Here is a 21079-nt window from a genome sequence, read left to right as displayed (position 1 = left end):
AACGCGCTGCCAAGATGGCAACGGCCCGCTCTGCAAACTTTAGGCTTCAAAACCGAGGAGTCTATGGGTGACGTCACGGACACTACGTCCATATTTTTTTACAGTCTATGGTTTCGTCTGAGGTGGCAGCGGGAGAAACTAATGTTGACAAAGTGACGAGTTACAAAAAAGAAGTACTTTTTTTAGTTTGGAATCATTGTTAGTCCAAGAATATGGACTGGCGTGTTATTTGTGGTATTACTCCTCGAGCATAATATTTCAATAAATATCCAGGCAGTGTTCCACTGATGTGATGACGTTTCTTATGACATATTCAGTGCTGCCACCACGTGTCTGGTCTTAGTAATAACCACTGATCTATATTAAAGATCAGTGGTAATAACTTATTTCTGGTGTATTATCAAGTTTTTCTCTGCATGGAGGTGAATAAATTTTATTTATATTATTTGAAGTATGCAATATCTATCTATCTATCATCTATGTGTGAAGGAGAGAGATGATCTGTCAAGCTTTTGTAAAAACAGCATGTGTTCTCTGGTTGCAACAAAGTGGGAGTCTTTCAGGCTTTTGAATTTTAATTTTTTTAATATACTGTAAACAACATACACATAGCTTATGGAACAAAACAATGGGATTGAACATTTCCTTAATTTGTGGTGTTCTCCTCCGTCACCCACTGTGGCGGCCAAGTTTGCCCACTGTAATAAAAAGAGATTGTTATTAATTTAGGTCTTTACATCAGCCATGAATTAAATTCAAAACAAACATGACAAGGTTAAGGGCAATGAGGAACAGCAAGCCACCCCTTCATTCAGTAGGTTTATAAACTTACAGTAACCTGATAACAGTAAATTCCCTGCCTATGGTAATATTTTGGTTAAGGTTTGAATATGCATTACCTACGGTGTAGCCGGTTATTTGAAATCATATACCTCTGCTCTGAAGGTATCCATTGTAAAAGACCTCTGCAATTTGCTGCACAATATTAGTCTTGAAAATTTGGTCAGGAAAGACCTCCCCTTTTGCTCAGAATAAATTGGTTCTTATGTTCAACATATGTCTTTCAATTATGGCAGTCAGGTTTATCTGCCTTAAAGGTCCCATGGCATGGATTATTTCATTGACTGACATGCTTGCATGTGAAATAGCCAGCATTAGATGTGCAACTCTCTCGAAGAGTGCCCAAGGACACTTCGACACACTGAGCCACAGCCACCCACAAATACAAACTAAGGATATTACTTTAAGTTTTGAAGTGCTAAGAATTAGGTTATTCCAATCAAAACTATGATAAATTGTACATACCAGAGTGAACAGGGCTCCCATTCCACCAACTTCATTTGGATCCCCTGAAAAAACATCAAAGTTATGTGGTTAAGGGGTTTCCAGTTGGGGTGCTGCAATTCCACTGAGTACATCTAAGACTTTTAATTATTGTAAAGCTAACCTTCTGCATTTTGCAGCGGATCACCCTCTTCACTGGGTAGTAAGGTTCCCCTTCTAGGATACCATGGTTACATTCTAAAAGAGCAAAAAAAGTACATGAGTTTGACCTCATACATCTTCATCAATTAATTAAAAAATTATTTTGACAGGCAACACAACATGATATATTTATGACTTACGTACATCTGGCTAGGGTAAAATAATCACTTTATTTGAAATCTGATTTGAAATGGTGAAATGTAAATCTAGGAAAGCTTAATAACCTTTGGGTGATTTTTTCCCCCTCAGTTTCTTCCTTGTAGACATGTCTGAGGCTGCAGAATTCTGCTGCTTCTTTTTATTGTTTGCAGACAAATCTGTTGAGATTAAGGAAATGTAGCTGTTATTACAATGAATACTGGTCTAAATACCTTTATTCCAATAACAAATATATAATATCACATTACAATTGGAAAGATATAGATATAGATATAGGCACTCATTGAAATTCATGGAAATTGTTTAACCATATGCTGTATGGTCACTTCTTCGCTCTACCAAGGGTTATAGACTACAAGATGTACACACAGGTGACCAATTGAAGGAAAAGACAATGAATGTAGTTCCTCCTACACAAATTACCTTTATCCTATAACCTCAATATTGTCTGGAGATGTGTCTTCCAGACTTCAATTCACAGACCACAGTGTCTCACAGAATGAATTACTAAGTATGAAGATTTTGTCAATCTGATTCAATGGGTTTTACAAACCCCAGTTTCAATGAAGCTTGGTCAACTGTAAAACGAAAATAAAAACATAATACAACTATTTGCAAATCATTTTCAACCTATATTAAATTGAATACTCTACAAAGACAAGCTGAAAAACTTTATTGTTTTTTAGCTAATATTAACTCATTTTGAATTTGAGCCCTGCAACATACTCCTAAAAACCTGGGACAGAATCAAGACTGGGAATGTTTGGAACATTCCACAGGTGAACAGGTTCATTGGAAACACGTGAGTGTCATGATTAGGCATAAAAGGGGCATCCCTGGAATTCATTCACGAGCAAGTCATCCTTGGTTATGAATGAATGAGCCTTCTGGGGATGTTATGTGATGGTGGGAATCACTACTGTAAAGGATATTAATGTGGGCTCAGGAACACTTTGGAAAACAATTGTCAGTTAACACAGTTTGTCGCTACTACAAGTGCTATGAGTGCTGTCCGCATTTGAAATAGATTTTTGAAATCATGGACGTTGTGTACCTCGGGATAAAGAGGAAAAGGACCACCCAGATTGTTATCAGTGCTAAGTTCAAAAGCCATGGGGGTGTGTTAGTGTCCATGGCATACCCATGCCCCATGACATTCAAAATGAGAGAATCTTTGTAAACAAACAGTAAAGCTTTTCAGTTTGAACATTAAATATCTTGTCTTCATTGTAAATTCATTGAACATAGGAACTCCACTGGAATAGGGTTTTTTATGATCATCAGGGGCCTAATTTATAAGTGTATAAACACATATAAACAAACTGAGAAATAAGAAATTGATTACGATGACATGAATCCACGCTCCCCACAGAATATGAAAGCTTGCTAAGTTACACATATTTTGAGTTGATTATCATTTATTATTACATGGTTTGGTTAAATTCTAATGTAGAATGTTATTTCTTGATAACAGACCACTGATAAGTATTACACACCGTTGCCATGGAAAAACAGAGCGTTCCCATGGACACGGTGTTCTTTAACGGAAGCAATACAATCGTTTTAAAATCAATAAACTCCTTTTTTAAATCAATATTTTGTGTAAAATTATTTCTTTATTTGGTAGGTAGCCATTTTGGTAGACCCGATCAGCCTGTCGTGGTTGTATTCGCTATAACAACCGCCTCGCTATACATTATCCCTTACTTAACAGAAACCAGCATAGGATGTTAATTGTTACAGCCATGTATTTTGATGTGTGTGTGTGCACATACTGAGCTTGTCCATATGCACAGTAGACTGAAGTGAATCCTATACAGCTAAAAATGAGTCACCAAACACCTACAGCAGACCTTGGATGTGCAACAGTGCTCTCCATCATCATCAGTTCCAATATAGATTGAAGCTGTTCTAGTGGCACATTGTGGCTGATACCACTTCAGTAATTCACTTGCCAAAAGTTTGTTTTTGCTTCAGCATCTGTCAATCTTCCTGGCAGAATTTTAAAAATGTTATATTTCCCTTTAGTAATATTTGAAAGGCAACTTATCCAGACCTACATATTACAGTAGTTACTGGTATAACACCTCAAAAGTCACCTCACACTAATCGGTCATTGGATTTTTTTCTTTTTTTCAAATTTAAATACATTTCCTTGTTTAGAGTATTGTTTCAGTTTAAGAAGGAGAGACAGATTAAATGTTTAACATGGTTATCATGTATACCGTGATTAAACAACATATGAAAAAAAAGATGACTAGCAATTGAATAATGATTTATATGCTATTTGAAAATATCAACATAACTTACTTCGTTTCTGCTGAGGTGGTTCTGTGAGGGGTAGGATGGGAGGACTGGTGGTGAGCTGGATGGTGGACTGGATTGGAGGAGGACTGGTGATGGACTGGATGGGAGGAGGACTGGTGATGGACTGGATGGGAGGAGGACTGGTGATGGACTGGATGGGAGGAGGACTGGTGATGGACTGGATGGGAGGAGGACTGGTGATGGACTGGATGGGAGGAGGAGGAGGACTGGTGATGGACTGGATGGAAGGAGGACTGGTGATGGACTGGATGGGAGGAGGACTGGTGATGGACTGGATGGAAGGAGGAGGAGGACTGGTGGTGCACTGGATGGGAGGAGGAGGAGGACTGGTGGTGGACTGGATGGGAGGAGGACCGGTGGCGGGCTGCTGGTTAGTACAACCTAAATGGTACAAAAAGAGGAAATTATTCACCTCCTGTAATAAGAACAAAGGTCCCCTTTTTTTAGCATGGACTGTGCTCCATAAGGAAATGTCCAGTACATTTGTCTTTTGTATTCTTCTGTCTATAAATGCTGCCCTATGGACTCTATGCTCTCTGTAGAACTGAGGTGAGGCTGATTTTGTACTCTGGTGCAAATTGTAGGATCTCATTATCTCATGTGAAGTGGAGATATGTGTTTATAGTTTTTTTAAGTTGAATTGAGCAATGCCTCTTGCTGTTGACTATTTTGCTATGTATAGCAGACAAATCAGTGAGCTATGTGGCTCACTGACTAGTAAAAGAAACTAGGTCTGCAAACAACTGTTATTTTCATAATCTTTTCAATTAATCAATAAGTTGTTTGGTCCATAAACCATCAGAAAATTAAAAAAAGGCTGACCAGTGTTTCCCAAAGTCAAAGATGATATATATATTTATATATTAATATGTAAGACTCTGAAAGTAGAAACATTTTTTATTAAACAAAAGAAACTAAAAGAAACACCTATTGGATAAAGCAAAGACCAAATTTGATGAAGCAACAAATGAATAGCTATTTTTGGCCCACTGTGGTTTGCCCTGTGACAGCGGTACCAAGAAAATCCACAACTGTAATTGCTGTCACATTTATTTTTATGTTGACTATGGAGTAAGATTCTAAATAATCGCACACACTTACCATCAATTAACAGTTCATAAAGAGCCTTCATCCTGTCCAGGCATTTTGCAGAATGGTCTGACAGCTGCCATTTTGGCTGGAGGACTTGTGCGGACCAGGTTTTCTGTTTCTTTGTTTTCTTTCCAATGAAGACTATGGCCTTGTACCCCAATGTGTTTAACTTTTCGACCTGAAAATAAAGATATAATATTATATATATATATATATATATATATATATATATATATATATACACACACACAGAAATATAGGCAATTATAAATGTCTTAAACATTGTGGGCTACAGACGTTAAACACATACCAAGACAGATGCCTCATCAATAACATGAGAGGTGGTTTGGTTTTTGGTTTGGTTTTTGAACCACTTCTCCTTTCTGTCCTCAAAATTCTTAAGTTTTTTTGCCAGTCTTTGCTTTCTTGGCTGTACAGACTGGCAATATTTGCAGGTCTTGGTGGCCACACCAATAGCTGCTTTGCAGCCCACACAGGTTGTTATTGTTGACCCTCGTGGCATCTTAAAACTAGAATATAAAACAATCAACATTTAATAACCAAAGAGACATAGGAACTGCCTTATTTAAGTGTTACATTACAAATATTTGTAATTTGGACTATTTCAGTATTATCAGTAGGCTAGTGTCAGATATCAACACTTCATGTGTGTTTCATATTTTCAAACGCGATACAGCACGAGATATCATTAATATCGATGTAGTTTATTTTGCGTTTAAATGACTAAACATTTCTGCCCTTGAGCCGTTTTAATGACCTGTGTGTAAGCTATTGCAGTGCATTTTGGGATTTGTAGTTTGAGTGAGTGGTGGGAGTGCGATTTACCGCGGGCCATTAATAAAAGACGTATGAAATTATCCGGCCACGGAAAAAATATTGATGCAGTTGACTGTTCTGCTGCAGTGAAATGAATTTGGAATCAATAAAGTTTTCAACTTATCATTCTGAACTCGATTAGCACATTGCCGCCAACTGCAGCTAACGTTAAATGGGTAGGCTAATATACGTTAATGCTGGATAAACCCCTATGTCCTTGGACACATCCCTATAAATTCATGGTGATAAATAATTAACGAATGATGGCTTAGACAGCGCTAACTAACTTTATTATTCCGGTTCCGTAAGCATATGTTGATATCACTACGTGTATTCATTACCTACCTTTGAGGATGTACAGTATGAATTAGTGATGGGTCATGCGCAAAAGATGCGGCTCTGAGAGCCGATGCTTTGTAGTGAATCAGAAGAGCCGGTTCGCTTCGATTGAGAGCCGGCTCCAAAAATGTTTTTCCTTTGGCTGCTTACCTCAAGGCAGAACTTTGTTGTGATTGGTCAGCAATCGCATCGAGGCCAATCAGATGTGAGTATATGGGATCATAACATTATGTAAAAACAGAGAGGGGGGTGAAGTGAAGCGGCATTCCACTGCAAGTTAACGAGTCGTAACAACGTTAATGGAGGGGAGACTGTGTGTATTGTGGCAACATCTGTTCCTTCAGAGAGAATCTAAAAAAACAGGGCAGATAATCACAGAAAAAAGAAATATGATCAGTCCATCAAAGCTGAGGCATCTGATTTTTTTTGAATGCCAATCTTCACTGAGGACATTAAAACTGTTTGCTTGACTTTGGTTCTAGTTCTGTGGATTTATTTGCGGTTTTGTTGTTAATTTGTGCAATAAAATTTTTGTTTAAAATATTAAACAAAAGACTGGTTTTGTAACAAAATAAATGCACAAAACTTAAGCAATTATAATGATTCTCATAAAAAATACTGCACATGAAAGGGTTTTCAACACACAAACCATTAATATTTGCAAAATTATGGTAAAACAAAGCTCTGAAAAAATCCTAAATTAAGACCCATTCAGGAGTCGAAAGAGCCGGATCTTCTTTGGAAGCTGAGCCAAAAGAGCCGAACTTCCCATCACTGGTATGAATGCTGGGTGGCGGAAAGAGCGGACACCCCCCCCCCCCCACTCACTTGTCAATCTGCTGACCTCTGTGCCTCTGTGATAGGGCAACCCACGTGTCAATCAATGACCTCTCAGAGCTACGTTGCCCACACGTAAAAACGTGATGCCACTTTTGTGACAGTTACATTTAACCATTGTATGGTGTTCGGGTCTGTTGGACCCGTTTTCATTTTTTATCAAAATAAAAATGGTACGATTAATTATTTGTTCAAACTCAGACACTTTGGCCTTGGCTCATTTTCTGTGAAGAATATATATTTATTTAATCCTTTTGCAGATGCTTTTGTCCAAAGCGACTTACAAATAAATACAATATTTACAATAGAAAATATATTTGAACACATTTTCAATGGCCACACACTGAACACCACATTTATATTACACACAGGATGTTCGGGTCCACTGGACTAAAAGAAGACCGGGGGCTGATAAAAGTGTGGAAATTGTAGGTCCTGTGTACCTTTACTCTGTCCCCTCCTGTCAGGGCCTGCTGTTAGTGTGTGTGTGTGTGTGTGTTTTTGTATATGGTTTATGATGACACAAATTTGCATAATGACATGGGTATTACAACGAAAACATGGTTTGTGAGGACATCTGTGTCCTCATAAACCATACCGCTTTAAAAAACCATACTAAATGGTGTAAAAAAAAAAAAAATGGAGAGTCCCCGTAAACCACATATCCAAGTGTGTGTATGTGTGTGCGCGTGCGTGTGTGAGAGAGAGTTATATACTAGTGAACCATGCCATCCAATAAAGCACTGCAAACACTTTTCTTGTCTACTTAAATCTAACTATATCATTAGATGCATTGTGTAGCCTATTTGCTGTGGCATATATAAATGATTTGAATGACTGTGTTCATCCTGGCATAAAACCCTCCATAATCATAAAGATAAAAAAAAATCTCAAACAATCCTCATTTTGATCATAATTTCAACACACACACACACAGGGGCGTTGCACAAGATCCCGGGCCCTATGCAGTCCTGATGGGCCTCCCTAAAAATATCCAGGTAAAATAAAATATATTCCAGACTTTTCAAGGACCCTCTCTTCCTTTGGGGCCCTTGTAATCAGTACTGGTTTTACCCCTAGTCTGATGCCCCTGCACACACGCACACACACACACACACACACACACACACACACACACACACACACACACACACTTGAAGCCCTCAAAGTGCTCTCTGAACCAGAGGCTGTTAGGGTACATGTCCAAAATGTGATTTTTTTTTTTAACTTTGTCATAGAGCTTAACCAAATACATCTATGGAAAGGTCTTGACCTGGAGAGTAACATATATCAATCTAAAGGTTCTATATTATTCCTGCTTTGAGATATTGACCTTTGAACCTTAACCACAGGGCATATTTGAAGGCTTATAATTATGGGACAAAAAGGGTTACATACATGAGACAAACTGTAATAGAAAGATGTTGACATGGGTTATAAATTCAGCATAGTCACAAAGGGATGTGGTGGGGAGGGGGGTGTGCTATGGTGTAAAAATAAAAATCCCCAATTGAACAAGACAATATTTAAAGTCTGATGCCAAAAATTTGTTTGATATCCCCTAAAATCCCTGGAATGCCACCAATTAAGTATTTACAACTTCCAATTTTAAGAAAAACCCAGTGTTTTTAAAAAAACTACAACTCCCTAGACCCCTCTTCAGTAATTGTGTTGACATCAGCACCCCAGTTGTAGTTCTTCCGTTTTAGGGTTGTGCTAGGGTTGTAAAAACATATATCTACCCAATATATCAAATATCACAAACTGACTAATAAATAATTATACTGCATGTATATGATCTTTGCTAAAAGAGGACAAAAATGTTTGTTTAATGACGATAGTTTAACTAAAACATGAGACCAGCGCGCCAACTGCTCTGCTCACGTAACGCAAAGCGGACTGTCCTAATCTCCATAGTAACGGCCATGGACAATGTTGCTACTTTCCTTATCAAAAATGTTAAAAAAAAGAACACACACACATTTATTTTTCATAACTGAAGGCGTGATTATTGAAACCGTTATTTGATGTCGATCTACTGTAACGTTAGTGCTGCGTTATAAAACACAAATATAATTAAGACAAGAGATATTTAATTTTCCACTTAATGTCCGCCGTTTTTGTTTTCCCGACAGGAACCTCGAGAGTCACATGATTGAGACACAAAACAAATTTTTTGGAAAGTTTAACAATCACACAGTTTGCGAAAGAATTGACATTTCCCCTCTGACATTTCCGCTTGACAGCTGTTATGTCTGCATAAAGCGCCTGCAGTCCTAGCCTGGATGTCAATCAGTTCGCTGTGATTGGCCGCCTCGTCCAGCTGCAGTCACCTTCCCCACGTGAGCAGTTGACAGCATCATGAATATGAAGCCTAAAATATCGTTTTCGCCCTAGTGGCTTGCTATCGTACAGGTAATATGAGTAAGTTAACACTGGCAAAGGCTAATTAATATATAATAATATAATATATAATAATATATGTCTAATAATATATTACTTATAAGATACAATATTCAGTTTAATTTTACAAGAGTGTCTGGCCCTGATAGTGTCTGCCGAGAAATGGTTTGGCCCTCGGACAAGTGTAGTTGATGACCCCTGCCTTAGAATATAGGCCTAATACTACTTACTTGAAAGGAACAACTCACACAATGGGATAAAACAGTAAACTGACTTAAATGAAAACTATTCATGAATCAAACAAAAGAGACATGACTATAGTTGAAACAACAGTTCATTTTACTGGGTGAAATTAATAAAGTAGGCTTTCTAGAGCTAAGAGACTATGCCCTGTACAAAATAAAGACTATATATATTTAGAAAGGTAGGGGTGTGTGTGTGTGTGTGTGTGTGTGTGTGTGCGCGTGTGTGAAGGAGAGAGTGAGAGTGTGTGTGAGAGTGAGTGTATGTATGTATGTGTGTGTGAGTTTGTGTGTGAGCGAGTGAGTGTGTTTGTGTGTGTGGTTGTTTGAGCGAGTGAGTGTGTGTGAGAGTGAGTGAGTATTGATATACTATACTAACGTGGAAACATAAGCTGGAATAGCACACTGTTGGAGAGAGTAAGAATACAATAGGCTATGTAAACTACAGTAGGTACACTATATACAAACTATAGTGAAGCTATGTAGGGATGCGCAATACATTTTGACCAAAAAAGTAATGCTATAAAAAACAAAGGTAATTTGTCATGTTTGACAGTTGTGAATCACCAGTGATTGGGTTGGGGGAGAGGGTGGGGACTAATGGGCTAACATTATGGGTTTTTACAGTATCAGAGGAATTTGCAGTACATGCTCTAAACACAAAGAAATATTACAACAGCAGTAAAATAACCTCAGGTTTCACATACAAGTTATTACAGCACTGACGTTTGGGTTCAACACAATGTAAACACATCATCTCCCTAATAACTACTCTCCCAGTTCCTCATCAGTTGAGGAAGTATTCTCTGAGTCTTCCTCTTCAGAAAAGTCATCTAAGGGCAATGTTTGCAGTCCAAGAATACATTTGTATGTTGTGCGTGCTTTAGCCAGTTGTGCTTCAACTTCACGCAATCTTCTCTTCAGCACACAGAGTAGTCCTTCACGTCCTTTCTCCATTAAGCCCTCTGTACTGCCTGAGAATGTGACATTAAAATATAAAGAAATGAGCCAATGGTTACCAGAGAAGCAAATAGAAGAAAGAGACTTCCTATGTGTTGTCCTTACATTTCCCAGTGGTGTCTTCAGTCAGCTGAAAGGTAAACTCTTCGATCAGTCCAGCAACACTCCTCATGTACTCCATGTGCTGCTTGACTTCGCGAACCACAATAAATTCTTCTTCTTTTAGTCTAGCCAGCAGCATTACCTTGTCAAAAACATTTTTTTTTCGCTCCATATCACCATGACCTGCAATACATTACATCAAAGTGTTATCTTACAACCTCCTATAAAAATATTGGGACAGAAGATGTTTTGCATGCTGTACTACTACAATAGAGAAATAAACCCTGACAGGATGAGATAGAACATCAGCGCTTCGCGAAGGGGTCTGATCACATCCATTTACAAATTACTGCATTCTTTTTTTTTGCATATTGCCCAAGTGTCTTAACATTTTTTTTTACATCGGATTCCATATTTACATCAAGATCTGTGAATCAAACAATTTGTATTCAGTGCATTTCAGGGGAAGTACTTACATTCCCATGGCCAGGAGTAGTTGTCCACAGCCAGGAGTTCATTGGGAGGAGGCAGTTTTTCAACTTCCCCCACAGTAGCATTGTGGTCATTGATGGCAACTTCCAAGGCTTTCTTCTCAACAGCAATCTTTCTTCTCAGTTGATGCCTTCGCTTGTTCCCACCTACAATGAGAAACACAAAATGAGTGTACATTCACACGATCACTACACAAAAGCACCATACAAAGTAAGACTTCACAATATGTGTGTATGTTTTATGATTATTGTGACAGATGTTGTGTGATAATTTTTGCTTAACAAGTTTCATAATCATTTGAAAAATTGTGAAAATTTTTTTTTTTCAGAATCTACTTTTTTTTATTTTAAATAGAGTACAAAATTGGTAGGTCAGGATATCTCTGCACTATGCAGAAATATTGGAAATATTTGGATATTGCACTCAACCTTATTATGATTTTGACAGTTTTTCAGTATGCTGCCCTGACTTGTAGTAAACCTATTTCAAAAGATGTTTTTTTTTTTTTAATAAAAGGCTTTTGCTATTTTTACTATGTATAAATCAGTAGTGAATTCATTTTTCACAAATCTGCATTACTGCTCTCACCAGACTGACGATACAGCTGAAATTTTCGCTGTTTGATGCCCAAATATAGCCCCTCGATGGTCCTCTGCAGGTCATTTTGGATTGTTGCTCCTTTGGACGACAACAAACAAATTGATTAATGCCAATTTCAGTTTACAATCAGCCTATTTTCAGATGCCCTGTACAAGAGCAGAGCCTATGATTCTTAAAATATCGCATCAAATAATTTTTTCAAAGTACCTGAGGTCCACTGCTGCACATCAGACACCCACTGCTGGACTGTGTCTTGCTGTAGAGATAACTCAGTTGTGAGTTTCTCCAGGTCCTTTGTTGCCTCTGCAATCCTTTGTACAGTCTATCCAAAAGAAATATCCTTGTTAACAAATGCTGAGAATTTAAAAACAAAAATGTTATTATACATATTTTCCTAGTTGTACCTTGATGTATCTTTTGGCCAGTGTCCGGTCAAGGTTTTCTGCCTTTCGCTTGTTCCAGCCACTTGCCTGGATAGTTAGCATGTCTGTGCGAACTTGACACACAATGTATGTGCAGTAATTTAGGTTCACAGTGAGGACCACAGGTCAGATACTACATTGATCATTCTCTAATATTGTCACATAAACCTGGAAATAATCATACAATTAATTAACGTGTCAGAAGTTAAATTATTATTAAGAGAATCCTGATCAGTGTAAAAGTGCTGACTAGACAGTTGTTTTCTAAGGGAGCACCTATGCATGGAACTCTAAAAAGCAAAGGCCGAGCATTAGTGTTAAAACCACTTGGTCTCAATTTGGACACAACTTTACATGAAAAATGCTTACCGGCTTTTGACATGTACTTGGAACATATGGCTGCTCGAGAGAGGAAGCTGTTAACTTGTTCAACCTCCTCCCCGATTGTTGTTCCAGCTCCTTCTTGATTGCGTCCCCCCCATTTTAACTGAAACACATTTAAATGTTATAATTTGGAAAACAACAAGTAGGGGCAGAGGAAAGACAATCATAATGTGTGTTGCAAATGGTAAGTAATACATCTAATTGTCATTATTACCTCACACATCCATGAATGCGCTTTTGCATGCATGATGGAGAGAAATGGGCGCATGTTCAGCAAGTCCTCCAACTCTGGACAGTGGCCCACAACTTTCTGCAGATATGGCCAATATTTGCAGACCACATCAGAGCAAAAAAACTGGACGGTCTGTGAAGCTAGCTGTTTCTGGAGATATAATGGGTATGCAAATATTTCTCCACGGAACATATTCAGTCCCTTGAGCAAAACCCCATGACGGCAGACAGCAACTTCAACACCTTCCTCGTCTAGTTTGCTTCCAGACTTGTTGGCAGACTCTCGTGCTGCGGTCCACTGACCCGCACCACATCTCCCTTTCCCTGGATTCTTAAAAAGATCATGGTATTATGGCATTTGTTGCAAACCAAATAATGTTTAAATTTTGGGGAAAAAACTGGCAAGCATTCATAAAAATGTAAAATTGTGGTGTTACACATGAAATATAAATTTAGCTTACATGTCCAGTTGTTTCATGGATGTAATCAACAAAGGAGGACACATCAGCATCATTGGCCAAAAAGACTCCATCAAAAAACCCATCAGGTCTTGAAAGAAATATATAGATGTGGGTTAAATTTACTATATAAAAGTAATTTGTGGCTCACTAGCATTTCATTGTACATGAATGTTACACACCCTGGTTGGCTTTTGAAACGATATAATTTGCGGTTCCCATCCACTGCAACTGCCAACATGGATGGTGTGCATGCAGGGCACTGAAAATGCTGGACCTGAGACAGCTTGTCAACCTCAAATTTGGCATAGGCCCATTCGAGGAAGGCCCTCTGCATTGTGTCCCCACAAATCTTACCACTCTTAGAGCAAAAGTGAAAAACAAAAACGTAAGTAACTGTGTCGAAGGTTGGCTTTAGACTGTGGTCATGATGAAGAAAGGGCTCTGTCAAGAAATATGTGCTGAAACTTTGGGGATTGTAACAACAAGTCCTAACAATGAATCTGTTCTATGAATCTCTAAAAGGTGATCCAAACAGGATAACTAAATGATGAGTCCACTCACTCGCCCGAAGAGTTTTGTACGACACTCGAGCATGCTGACAAAAGCTTGTCTGGACATCCCTGGGGCAGTGATTTTTAGATCCTCATACGTGGTGAACAAGTCCACCATGTACAAGGTCTCAAAATTGACAGTGGCTGGCCAGTAACCACTTTCAACCAGATCACTTATGGTCACTGGCAAGGTTTTTCCACAGGAGCAGTTTACTGATGGAAGGAAGAGGTTGTATCTTCCTGAAATTTCAGACAAAAACAATTATCTCTTGTTCACAAGAAACAAAAAACACAATATGAAGAAATAATAAAAAAAATTTTTTACCATTCATTCCAATTAAAATAACTGGCTTTCCCTTGGAAAAGCTTGTTTGCCCAGTGGAGCAGTCGCAGCAGGGAGGAACGATTGGTAACATGCAATCTAAAAAGCAGAATTAGTTTACATATTAGAGTAAATGGAACCCAAAACTCAACAGAGAGGGTGTTGTTTCTATCAAACACAACTTAATCCAGCATGTTTGTTGGAGTAAACCAGGATTTGTGTAAAATGTAAAACAGCCTATATAACCTGAGACTTAAAAACCACCTTTTTCATGATAGGAGAATTTCCCTCCCTCGTGCTGCTGAACAAAAGTGGATGGCTGCAGTTGTCTGAAGAACCCCTCCACCATGGATGCTCTGTTATGAAGCACCAGGGCCTCATGTGTGGAAAGGTCACAGGCTGTGCAGTAGAGTGATCGTGGTAAACAGTCCCTACACATCACTACTGTAGCCTTGTGTCCACAGTGATGGCAAACCCCCTCCTTGGGCTTCTCAGATGACAACATATTGTTCACCATGAAGGGCCTCATTACTGTCCAATTCTCCAGAGAGGTAGTTTGCCTGTTACTCCACTCTGAGGGGAAAGACTGTTCATCACCACTTCCCAAGAGTTCTCGGACATCTTGAATGAGGGAGTCTGAAAATGAAAATGGAAGAAGGCATTGTTAAATCTGGGCAATTACCACATAACAAATGTGGAAAAAAGTATTAAGGGAAAAAAACCAAAATTTTCGATGATCACTGTGTCTTCAGTTGTGCTGGTAGACGGAGCACAGGACACGCTTTTAACGCTTGCTGAAGAAACTGCAAAAATATAAATATCAATTTAGAACTTGCTCAATAAATAATGAATGCAACTAATGATGAAAAAACAGACAAAAAAACCAACCAGTAGCTGAATCTCGCTTTCGTTTCTCTCCAGCTCTACATCTTTTTGGCAGAGGTTGACCATCTTTGTCCTCATCAGGCCAAACACACAACTTTGTGGATTGTTTTGAACCTCCTTTAGTTTGTCCATGCTGATCCACCTAAATAAACAATTAAGCCACAGAATAAACCACCACCCACCAAGGTTATCACCACCTATAAACATCTCATTATAAAACCAATGTTATAATATTACATTGTAAAAATTCAGTCTAACGGTTGTGGCCCTGTCTAGAAAACCCGTTCTTCATTGAAAAATAGAAAAGAAAGTTAAACGTTTTGACAGAATATTGAATTAAACTCTCACTGGCTCTAACGTGTGAACTCAGCTCAGAATAAAGACATTTAACCTGGTACTGTATAGTTGCACTTTGTTTGGAGTGTTGCAATTTTGCACATTGATACTTCTTCCCTGCTATACCTCAGAGCCTATTATGGTCTTAGACATTGTAATTAGTATGTAATTCGTATACTTTTTCCACAACTGAGATGTTATTTACCTTGCACTCATCCAGGAATGCATCAACCAGGAATATGGCATCTTCGGGGTCAAGGTGATTCATTTTCAGCTTGGTCAAGTTAATTTTCCACGCTTCTTTTTCCTCCTTGTCTAACTTTCCCTGCTTATTTTCCCTCGTATTCTTCGTCTTCTTCTTCTTCTTCTTCTTCTTCTTCTTCTTCTTCTTCTTCTTCTTCTTCGTGGGGCCTTGACGCGTCAACACCCAACACCCACCAATGAGATCGCACCACACAAATGCACGGAGGTTATTATTTTTTATTTTTTTTATTATGCCATACATCAAAAAAAAAAAAAAAAAAAAATACAAAGAGAAACATTAAAATGAGAAGGAAAATATGAACAACAATATTAAAACCATGCCAGAGGACAATAATAACCATAAAAAAATGCACGGAGGTTCCGGTGTTCCGGTAGATGTCAAAATTAAAAACAGCGGACTGATCGTAACTCGTCACTTTGTCAACATTAGTTTCTCCCGCTGCCACGGATTAATGTGTTGTTCAGCAAATCAACCTCAGACGAAACGCATATAGTGGGCAGGGGTTTGATCTGTCAGACGGAGCGAAATCGCAAGGAAGAGTATGTGGAATCTGGGGCCACAGCTATGCTAGGTGATAGCAGCGTCCATAGCAACCAAAACGTTGCAGTTTCACGTTATTCTGGCGAAATCAGAAAAATCTTCGCAACAAAGAACAAGCGAGTGATTATGTACATCCACTGAGTGAATATTCTGAAAATAAAATATATATTTCTCGCTAGAAATGTAATCAAAACTTATTTTTATGCAGAGACTAACTCAAAATATTGATTTTTTTCACTAAAAATGAGAGAAATGTCCGCCATGTTTTTTTGTTCTCACGGTCGGAATCTTGAAAGTCACGTGACCTGGACGCTAAACAATAGGAAAAGAATTGGCAAAAAAACGTAACAGTCATACAATTCAAGGGCCATTATTGTAACCCCTCTACGTTTTGCACTTTGGACCAACGTAGTCAGGGTACGTTTTTATATGAGACTGGGTTGGTTACTCCGCCACGGTATCCCCGAAGCAATCTAAAATAGTCCGAATATAAACACTTATTATAGGTGTACCCTAGTGATTCAGGACAAGCTAAAAACACGGTTTGGAAAATGGATTCATGGTGTACTCGCTTATTATATACATTTTTTCCTACATTTTGAACACAAACAAAGTTACGGACCGCAGCTCTGATTGGTTGTTTCTTACCGGGAGCGGATTTCTTTCTGCCAATGGCAATAGGAGCACTGGGAGGAGCCAGAGGAGCTTGATTTTTTCACAGATTATCTGTCTCATATTCTACTGTCAGGACATAATGACAGGTTTAATAAATATGTGAAAAAATATATATTTTTACAAAAGTTACCTACTGCAGCTTTAAGTAGGATTTAAGTACTTTATCTTTACAAGTAATTGCATCGACTAAAATATACTTTATGCCATTTCTGAAATGTCATTTATTTACATATATTTATTACATTCAAAATATTAATAATATTAACACTCTGCAGTTAAAATGTTAATCAAGCTTTACATATGCTTTAGTATGTTAGTTAACACATCAAAATAAGTTTACTTTAAAGCATAAAAATACTTTAAAATTTAAAATGTGCTTTAATATCCAGCTGTTATTTTGCTGTATTATAAGTGTTTGTCTTTTAAGTGGCCTTTTATTTAATTATAGTATCTGCAAGTAGAGTCTTACACACACACACACACACACACACACACACAAACACACACACACGGAGACACCTTTGAGTTTTACACTGTTCACATTTTCTGCAACAGCAACAAACAGTGTTTGGCTATTAAGCTTTAAATATCCGGTTTTAAGTCCTCTTGTGATCACTTCATTCAGTTCAGCATACTTGACCTGAAGGTAACCCCGCTGAACACAAAACAGAACGCTGTCCCCTCTGTTTGTGTGTGTCTGTGTTGACCTTACAGTACAGCTGAGTGAGTTTACAGTCTGGGAGTGTGCTGGTGCGTCGTGTCTCAATCTTTCGTGAGATCAGGGTTGCAGTCGTAGTGTCTCTGGGAATATGCAATTTTGTGAGTATGAAGTGGGAAAGGGCCTGCTGGAGATGCGACGAGGGGACATCCCGCTGTTCACGTGCACACGCTCGCGTTCGGGAGTCTCCTGCTGCCATGTGCTGATGAAAAAGTAATGTAGTGTGTCTGAAAGTTTCTTGTCTTCTTTTACCCAGCACCCCGTTCTCCCTGAGGAAATAGATCTCGGAGAAAACGGAGAAAGAAAGAGAGGGAAAATGTGTGTGAAAGGGGAAAAGAGAGATTTCGTCTGGTAGGACAATGTGACTTTTGATGCGTTCAAGTCATGTCGGAAATATCATATTTACGAGTTGTATGCACATGAACGTTGTGAATTGCGAGCGCAGAACTTGAAAAAAATTCTTTAATGTGTTCATGTTAGTAAAAACATGTCGGATGCAATGGATGCAGTATCTATATTAATTTGCTAAAATGAAGTAATTTTATTATTTAATTTACAATACAACTATATACGTTAGGTGTACAAAATAACATCATATTTACATCACTTTAGCATTAACTAATACTATTAAATTGTTTAAAATATATTGCTAGATTTCGTTAACTAATGTAAAAAAAAGGAACTTATTATTTTGTATGCTCTATATATTGCAATGCAATTTCATGCTGTTTCCAAGCTCAGACTCTCCTTATTGTTTTAATTTTATTTTGGAAGGGATTCAGGCAGTACTTCAATACCCCAAATTAATTTTATATATTTACATACATGTGTTTGGCTTTTATACAAAGTATGGCATTCAAGGTATCATCTTATCAGTTCTTGCAACACTGGGAATCAAACCCACTTTCTTAAATTGAATACACCATACAAAGCAAAAATGCACCTAATGCAAATTCTTGTAATTAATAATTTAGTTTCCATCTTGCTCCGACCAAAGTTATTTGAACGCACCTGACATGGAAACTTGTCACCACACCAAATTTTCGTGCACACAGAAAAGTACATGAGAGATTTAAAGCACCAGTGTCTTACTGAAGCAGACCTCTACTGCAGCCCCTTCCTAAAGTAGTTTCTCAAACATTAGTCATAAGTTATGTTTGGAATAGAAAAGTTTTCCAGAACAGGTCAATTTCACAGACATACCTTCTGAGTTTAATCCTGTTCTAATCGAACAAGTCTGTGTTTTTCTTATATAATCTTACGGCACAAATTACTTACAGTTTTTGGTCTGACTCAGGAGTCCTGTGAGAAATCTAATCCTGTCCCGTTAGGAACGTCTGTGATTGCGGTATTACTTTTTCACAGTGCTTCTGAGTTTTGACCTTTGTTGAATACCAAAACTAAAACTAAATTTGTTGTTTTGCTGCCTGCACACTTTTATTATAAGTTTAGACCATCTTGCAACTTTTTTGAGCTTTCCTGTATATTAAACAGTAGAGACAGAAGGTCGTGGGTTTGATTCCCAGAGAGGCCAAGAACTGATCAAATGTAAATGCGTAATTTGAGTGCAATGCTCTGGATAAAAGCATCTGCCAAATCATGCATGGATGCAAATGTAAAATAAAAGTTATTGGTTAAAGTACTGCTGGAATCTCATCCAAAATTAAATTAAAACGGTAAGGAGAGTCTAAGCTTGGAAACGGCTCAGAGTTGCTTTGAAATAGTAGCGTCGGATACAGTTTGATTTAAGTTTAACAAAAGGTGCCATTTGTTAAAATTAGTTAACATGAACTAACAATTCAAATCAATAAATAAACAATTCTATACCATTATTAATTATTTATTAATCTTAGCTAATGTTAATGTCAACATTTAGCAAAAAAGCATTAATATGTGCTTTATAAGTACTAGAATAATATGCTAGAAATATGCATGGCAATGAACTACTAATTAATAGTTAGAACTGGCCCTAAACTTAAGTACTTCCTCTAATATAATGTTGTATTTATTTCAAGAACTGGCATGATCTAACAATAAACAGTTGCATTTATTACTAATGCAATAAATAATGGGACCTTTTACCAATAAATCATGTCTTATTCATATGGTTTTGTGATGCATGCATCTTTCATAAAGCACACATGCAGACACATACTCCTAGCAATAACTACAGAAATCCCAATCCCGTCTAAATCAATACACAAAATCACAGATAATCCTCCGTTAATAAATGTAAGATGCTGTTCTGAAAACTAATCTTGTTGGAATAATGCTACAAAGAGGAATTTTACCTTGGTTTGCTTTGATAACACATTAATCTCTCTCCGCATGCAGACAAAAACGATTGTGGTTAGGGACTTGTTTAGTTTATTTCTGGTTTGAAACAGAAGCAATTGTCCTTGCCTGTCTGCTGACATGGCAAGTCTCCAAAAAGCACAATGCAACCTTATTGCAGAAGCTATAGAATACACTTTGTAGCTAAACTTCAGTGCCATAGTATGAAGTACCAACCTTTCGTGTCATTGACTTAGAACTGATTGTCTGCAATGAACTCAATGCATTTGTTTTTTTTGACCATAGATGTTTAGAAATTGTTTTCATGCTCTATTTTCATATTCAAATAAGCCATTAGCTGTGATGTCTGCCTCTGTCAAGAAGCTTAGCAATTTAGCAAGAACACACCGAAGAGCAAGTTGATTCAGCGTTTCACTATCAACTAAACCTGCTTTCATTAAATCATCCTTTTCGTGTCAAGGGTGTAAATATGTTCCTCAAACGTCCTTCCATTGAGTGACTCATTATTTATTACATAGAGTGAGATGGAGCCATATGGCACCATCAAACATAATCACACAGAAATTATTGCTTTGTTTATTGACAGAAAATGAGAATTTAGAGGATGATTGCTGCCTAGATTGAGTCTGGAACAATGCATTTGCTAATGTAATGACTGGTGCTGGTTTTATGTGTGAATGATTCCTAGCATACCTCAGGAACTGCACGTGTGATTTACTTCCACTGAAAGAATTTGAGCACAATTTGTCAAGTTAAATGGATTGATATGTTGTATCACTTCCATTGTTTTTTTCATCATTTGTTTTTTTTTTTTATTTTGTTGACTGGTCTCTGTTATTTCTTTCTAAGGTTTTATTTAAATGAAAGTGCTATGGCAATGAATTGATCAGTGAGACAATTGAGTTTACTTCTAAATATTGTGTCGAAAGGAATACAATAAAATTAAATTAAATTAAAAAGTGCTGTGGTGCTGTAAGATGACGTAAGCTTGTGCCATTGCATCATGCACGATGCAATTCTCCTTTTTGAATTTGTAGCCTTTTCCTATAATTGCATTTAAATAAAAGGCAAAAAGCCTCTAGATATGTTTAATAAAGAACATGTTATTATCTGAAGAA

General features: G+C 37.7%; 2 protein-coding genes across 2 annotated transcripts; both read right to left on the bottom strand.

Annotated features, from left to right (window-relative positions):
- Window positions 1-646: 646 nt before the first annotated feature.
- LOC127961925 (homeobox protein ESX1-like) lies at window positions 647-6273 on the bottom strand. Its single transcript, XM_052561241.1, has 8 exons — window positions 6247-6273; window positions 5375-5594; window positions 5074-5242; window positions 3955-4353; window positions 1710-1802; window positions 1448-1521; window positions 1306-1349; window positions 647-698 (listed from the first exon to the last, which is right to left on the bottom strand). Exons 2-8 carry the CDS (start codon window positions 5585-5587, stop codon window positions 647-649), a joined length of 1044 nt encoding a protein of 347 aa, XP_052417201.1. The 5' UTR covers window positions 5588-5594; window positions 6247-6273.
- Window positions 6274-9829: 3556 nt separating this feature from the next.
- Window positions 9830-14683, bottom strand: LOC127961454 (uncharacterized). Its single transcript, XM_052560552.1, has 13 exons — window positions 14512-14683; window positions 14251-14346; window positions 13936-14165; window positions 13554-13732; window positions 13375-13462; window positions 12897-13244; window positions 12668-12785; window positions 12281-12372; window positions 12084-12198; window positions 11865-11954; window positions 11261-11422; window positions 10788-10967; window positions 9830-10696 (listed from the first exon to the last, which is right to left on the bottom strand). Exons 1-13 carry the CDS (start codon window positions 14594-14596, stop codon window positions 10491-10493), a joined length of 1989 nt encoding a protein of 662 aa, XP_052416512.1. The 5' UTR covers window positions 14597-14683; the 3' UTR covers window positions 9830-10490.
- Window positions 14684-21079: the final 6396 nt, after the last annotated feature.

The sequence above is a fragment of the Carassius gibelio genome, chromosome B7, assembly GCF_023724105.1.
Source record: "Carassius gibelio isolate Cgi1373 ecotype wild population from Czech Republic chromosome B7, carGib1.2-hapl.c, whole genome shotgun sequence".
In the NCBI taxonomy this organism is placed as follows: domain Eukaryota; kingdom Metazoa; phylum Chordata; class Actinopteri; order Cypriniformes; family Cyprinidae; genus Carassius; species Carassius gibelio.
Note: the sequence above shows the minus strand (reverse complement) of the source record. Positions and strands in the feature narration are given on the sequence as shown.

Excerpts from the sequence above, each read along its gene's own strand:
- LOC127961454 (XM_052560552.1), bottom strand. The coding sequence starts at position 14,596 with ATGGTGGAGGGGTTCTTCAGACAACTGCAGCCATCCACTTTTGTTCAG. Across the intron at positions 12,373-12,667 it reads CAAGTACATGTCAAAAGCCG|TTCGCACAGACATGCTAACT; the intron begins GTAAGCATTTTT and ends TTGTGTGTCAAG. Across the intron at positions 10,697-10,787 it reads TGAAGACACCACTGGGAAAT|GCAGTACAGAGGGCTTAATG; the intron begins GTAAGGACAACA and ends TCACATTCTCAG.
- LOC127961925 (XM_052561241.1), bottom strand. The coding sequence starts at position 5,587 with ATGCCACGAGGGTCAACAATAACAACCTGTGTGGGCTGCAAAGCAGCT. Across the intron at positions 4,354-5,073 it reads TTATGAACTGTTAATTGATG|GTTGTACTAACCAGCAGCCC; the intron begins GTAAGTGTGTGC and ends TGTACCATTTAG. Across the intron at positions 699-1,305 it reads TGGGAGCCCTGTTCACTCTG|TGGGCAAACTTGGCCGCCAC; the intron begins GTATGTACAATT and ends TTTTTATTACAG.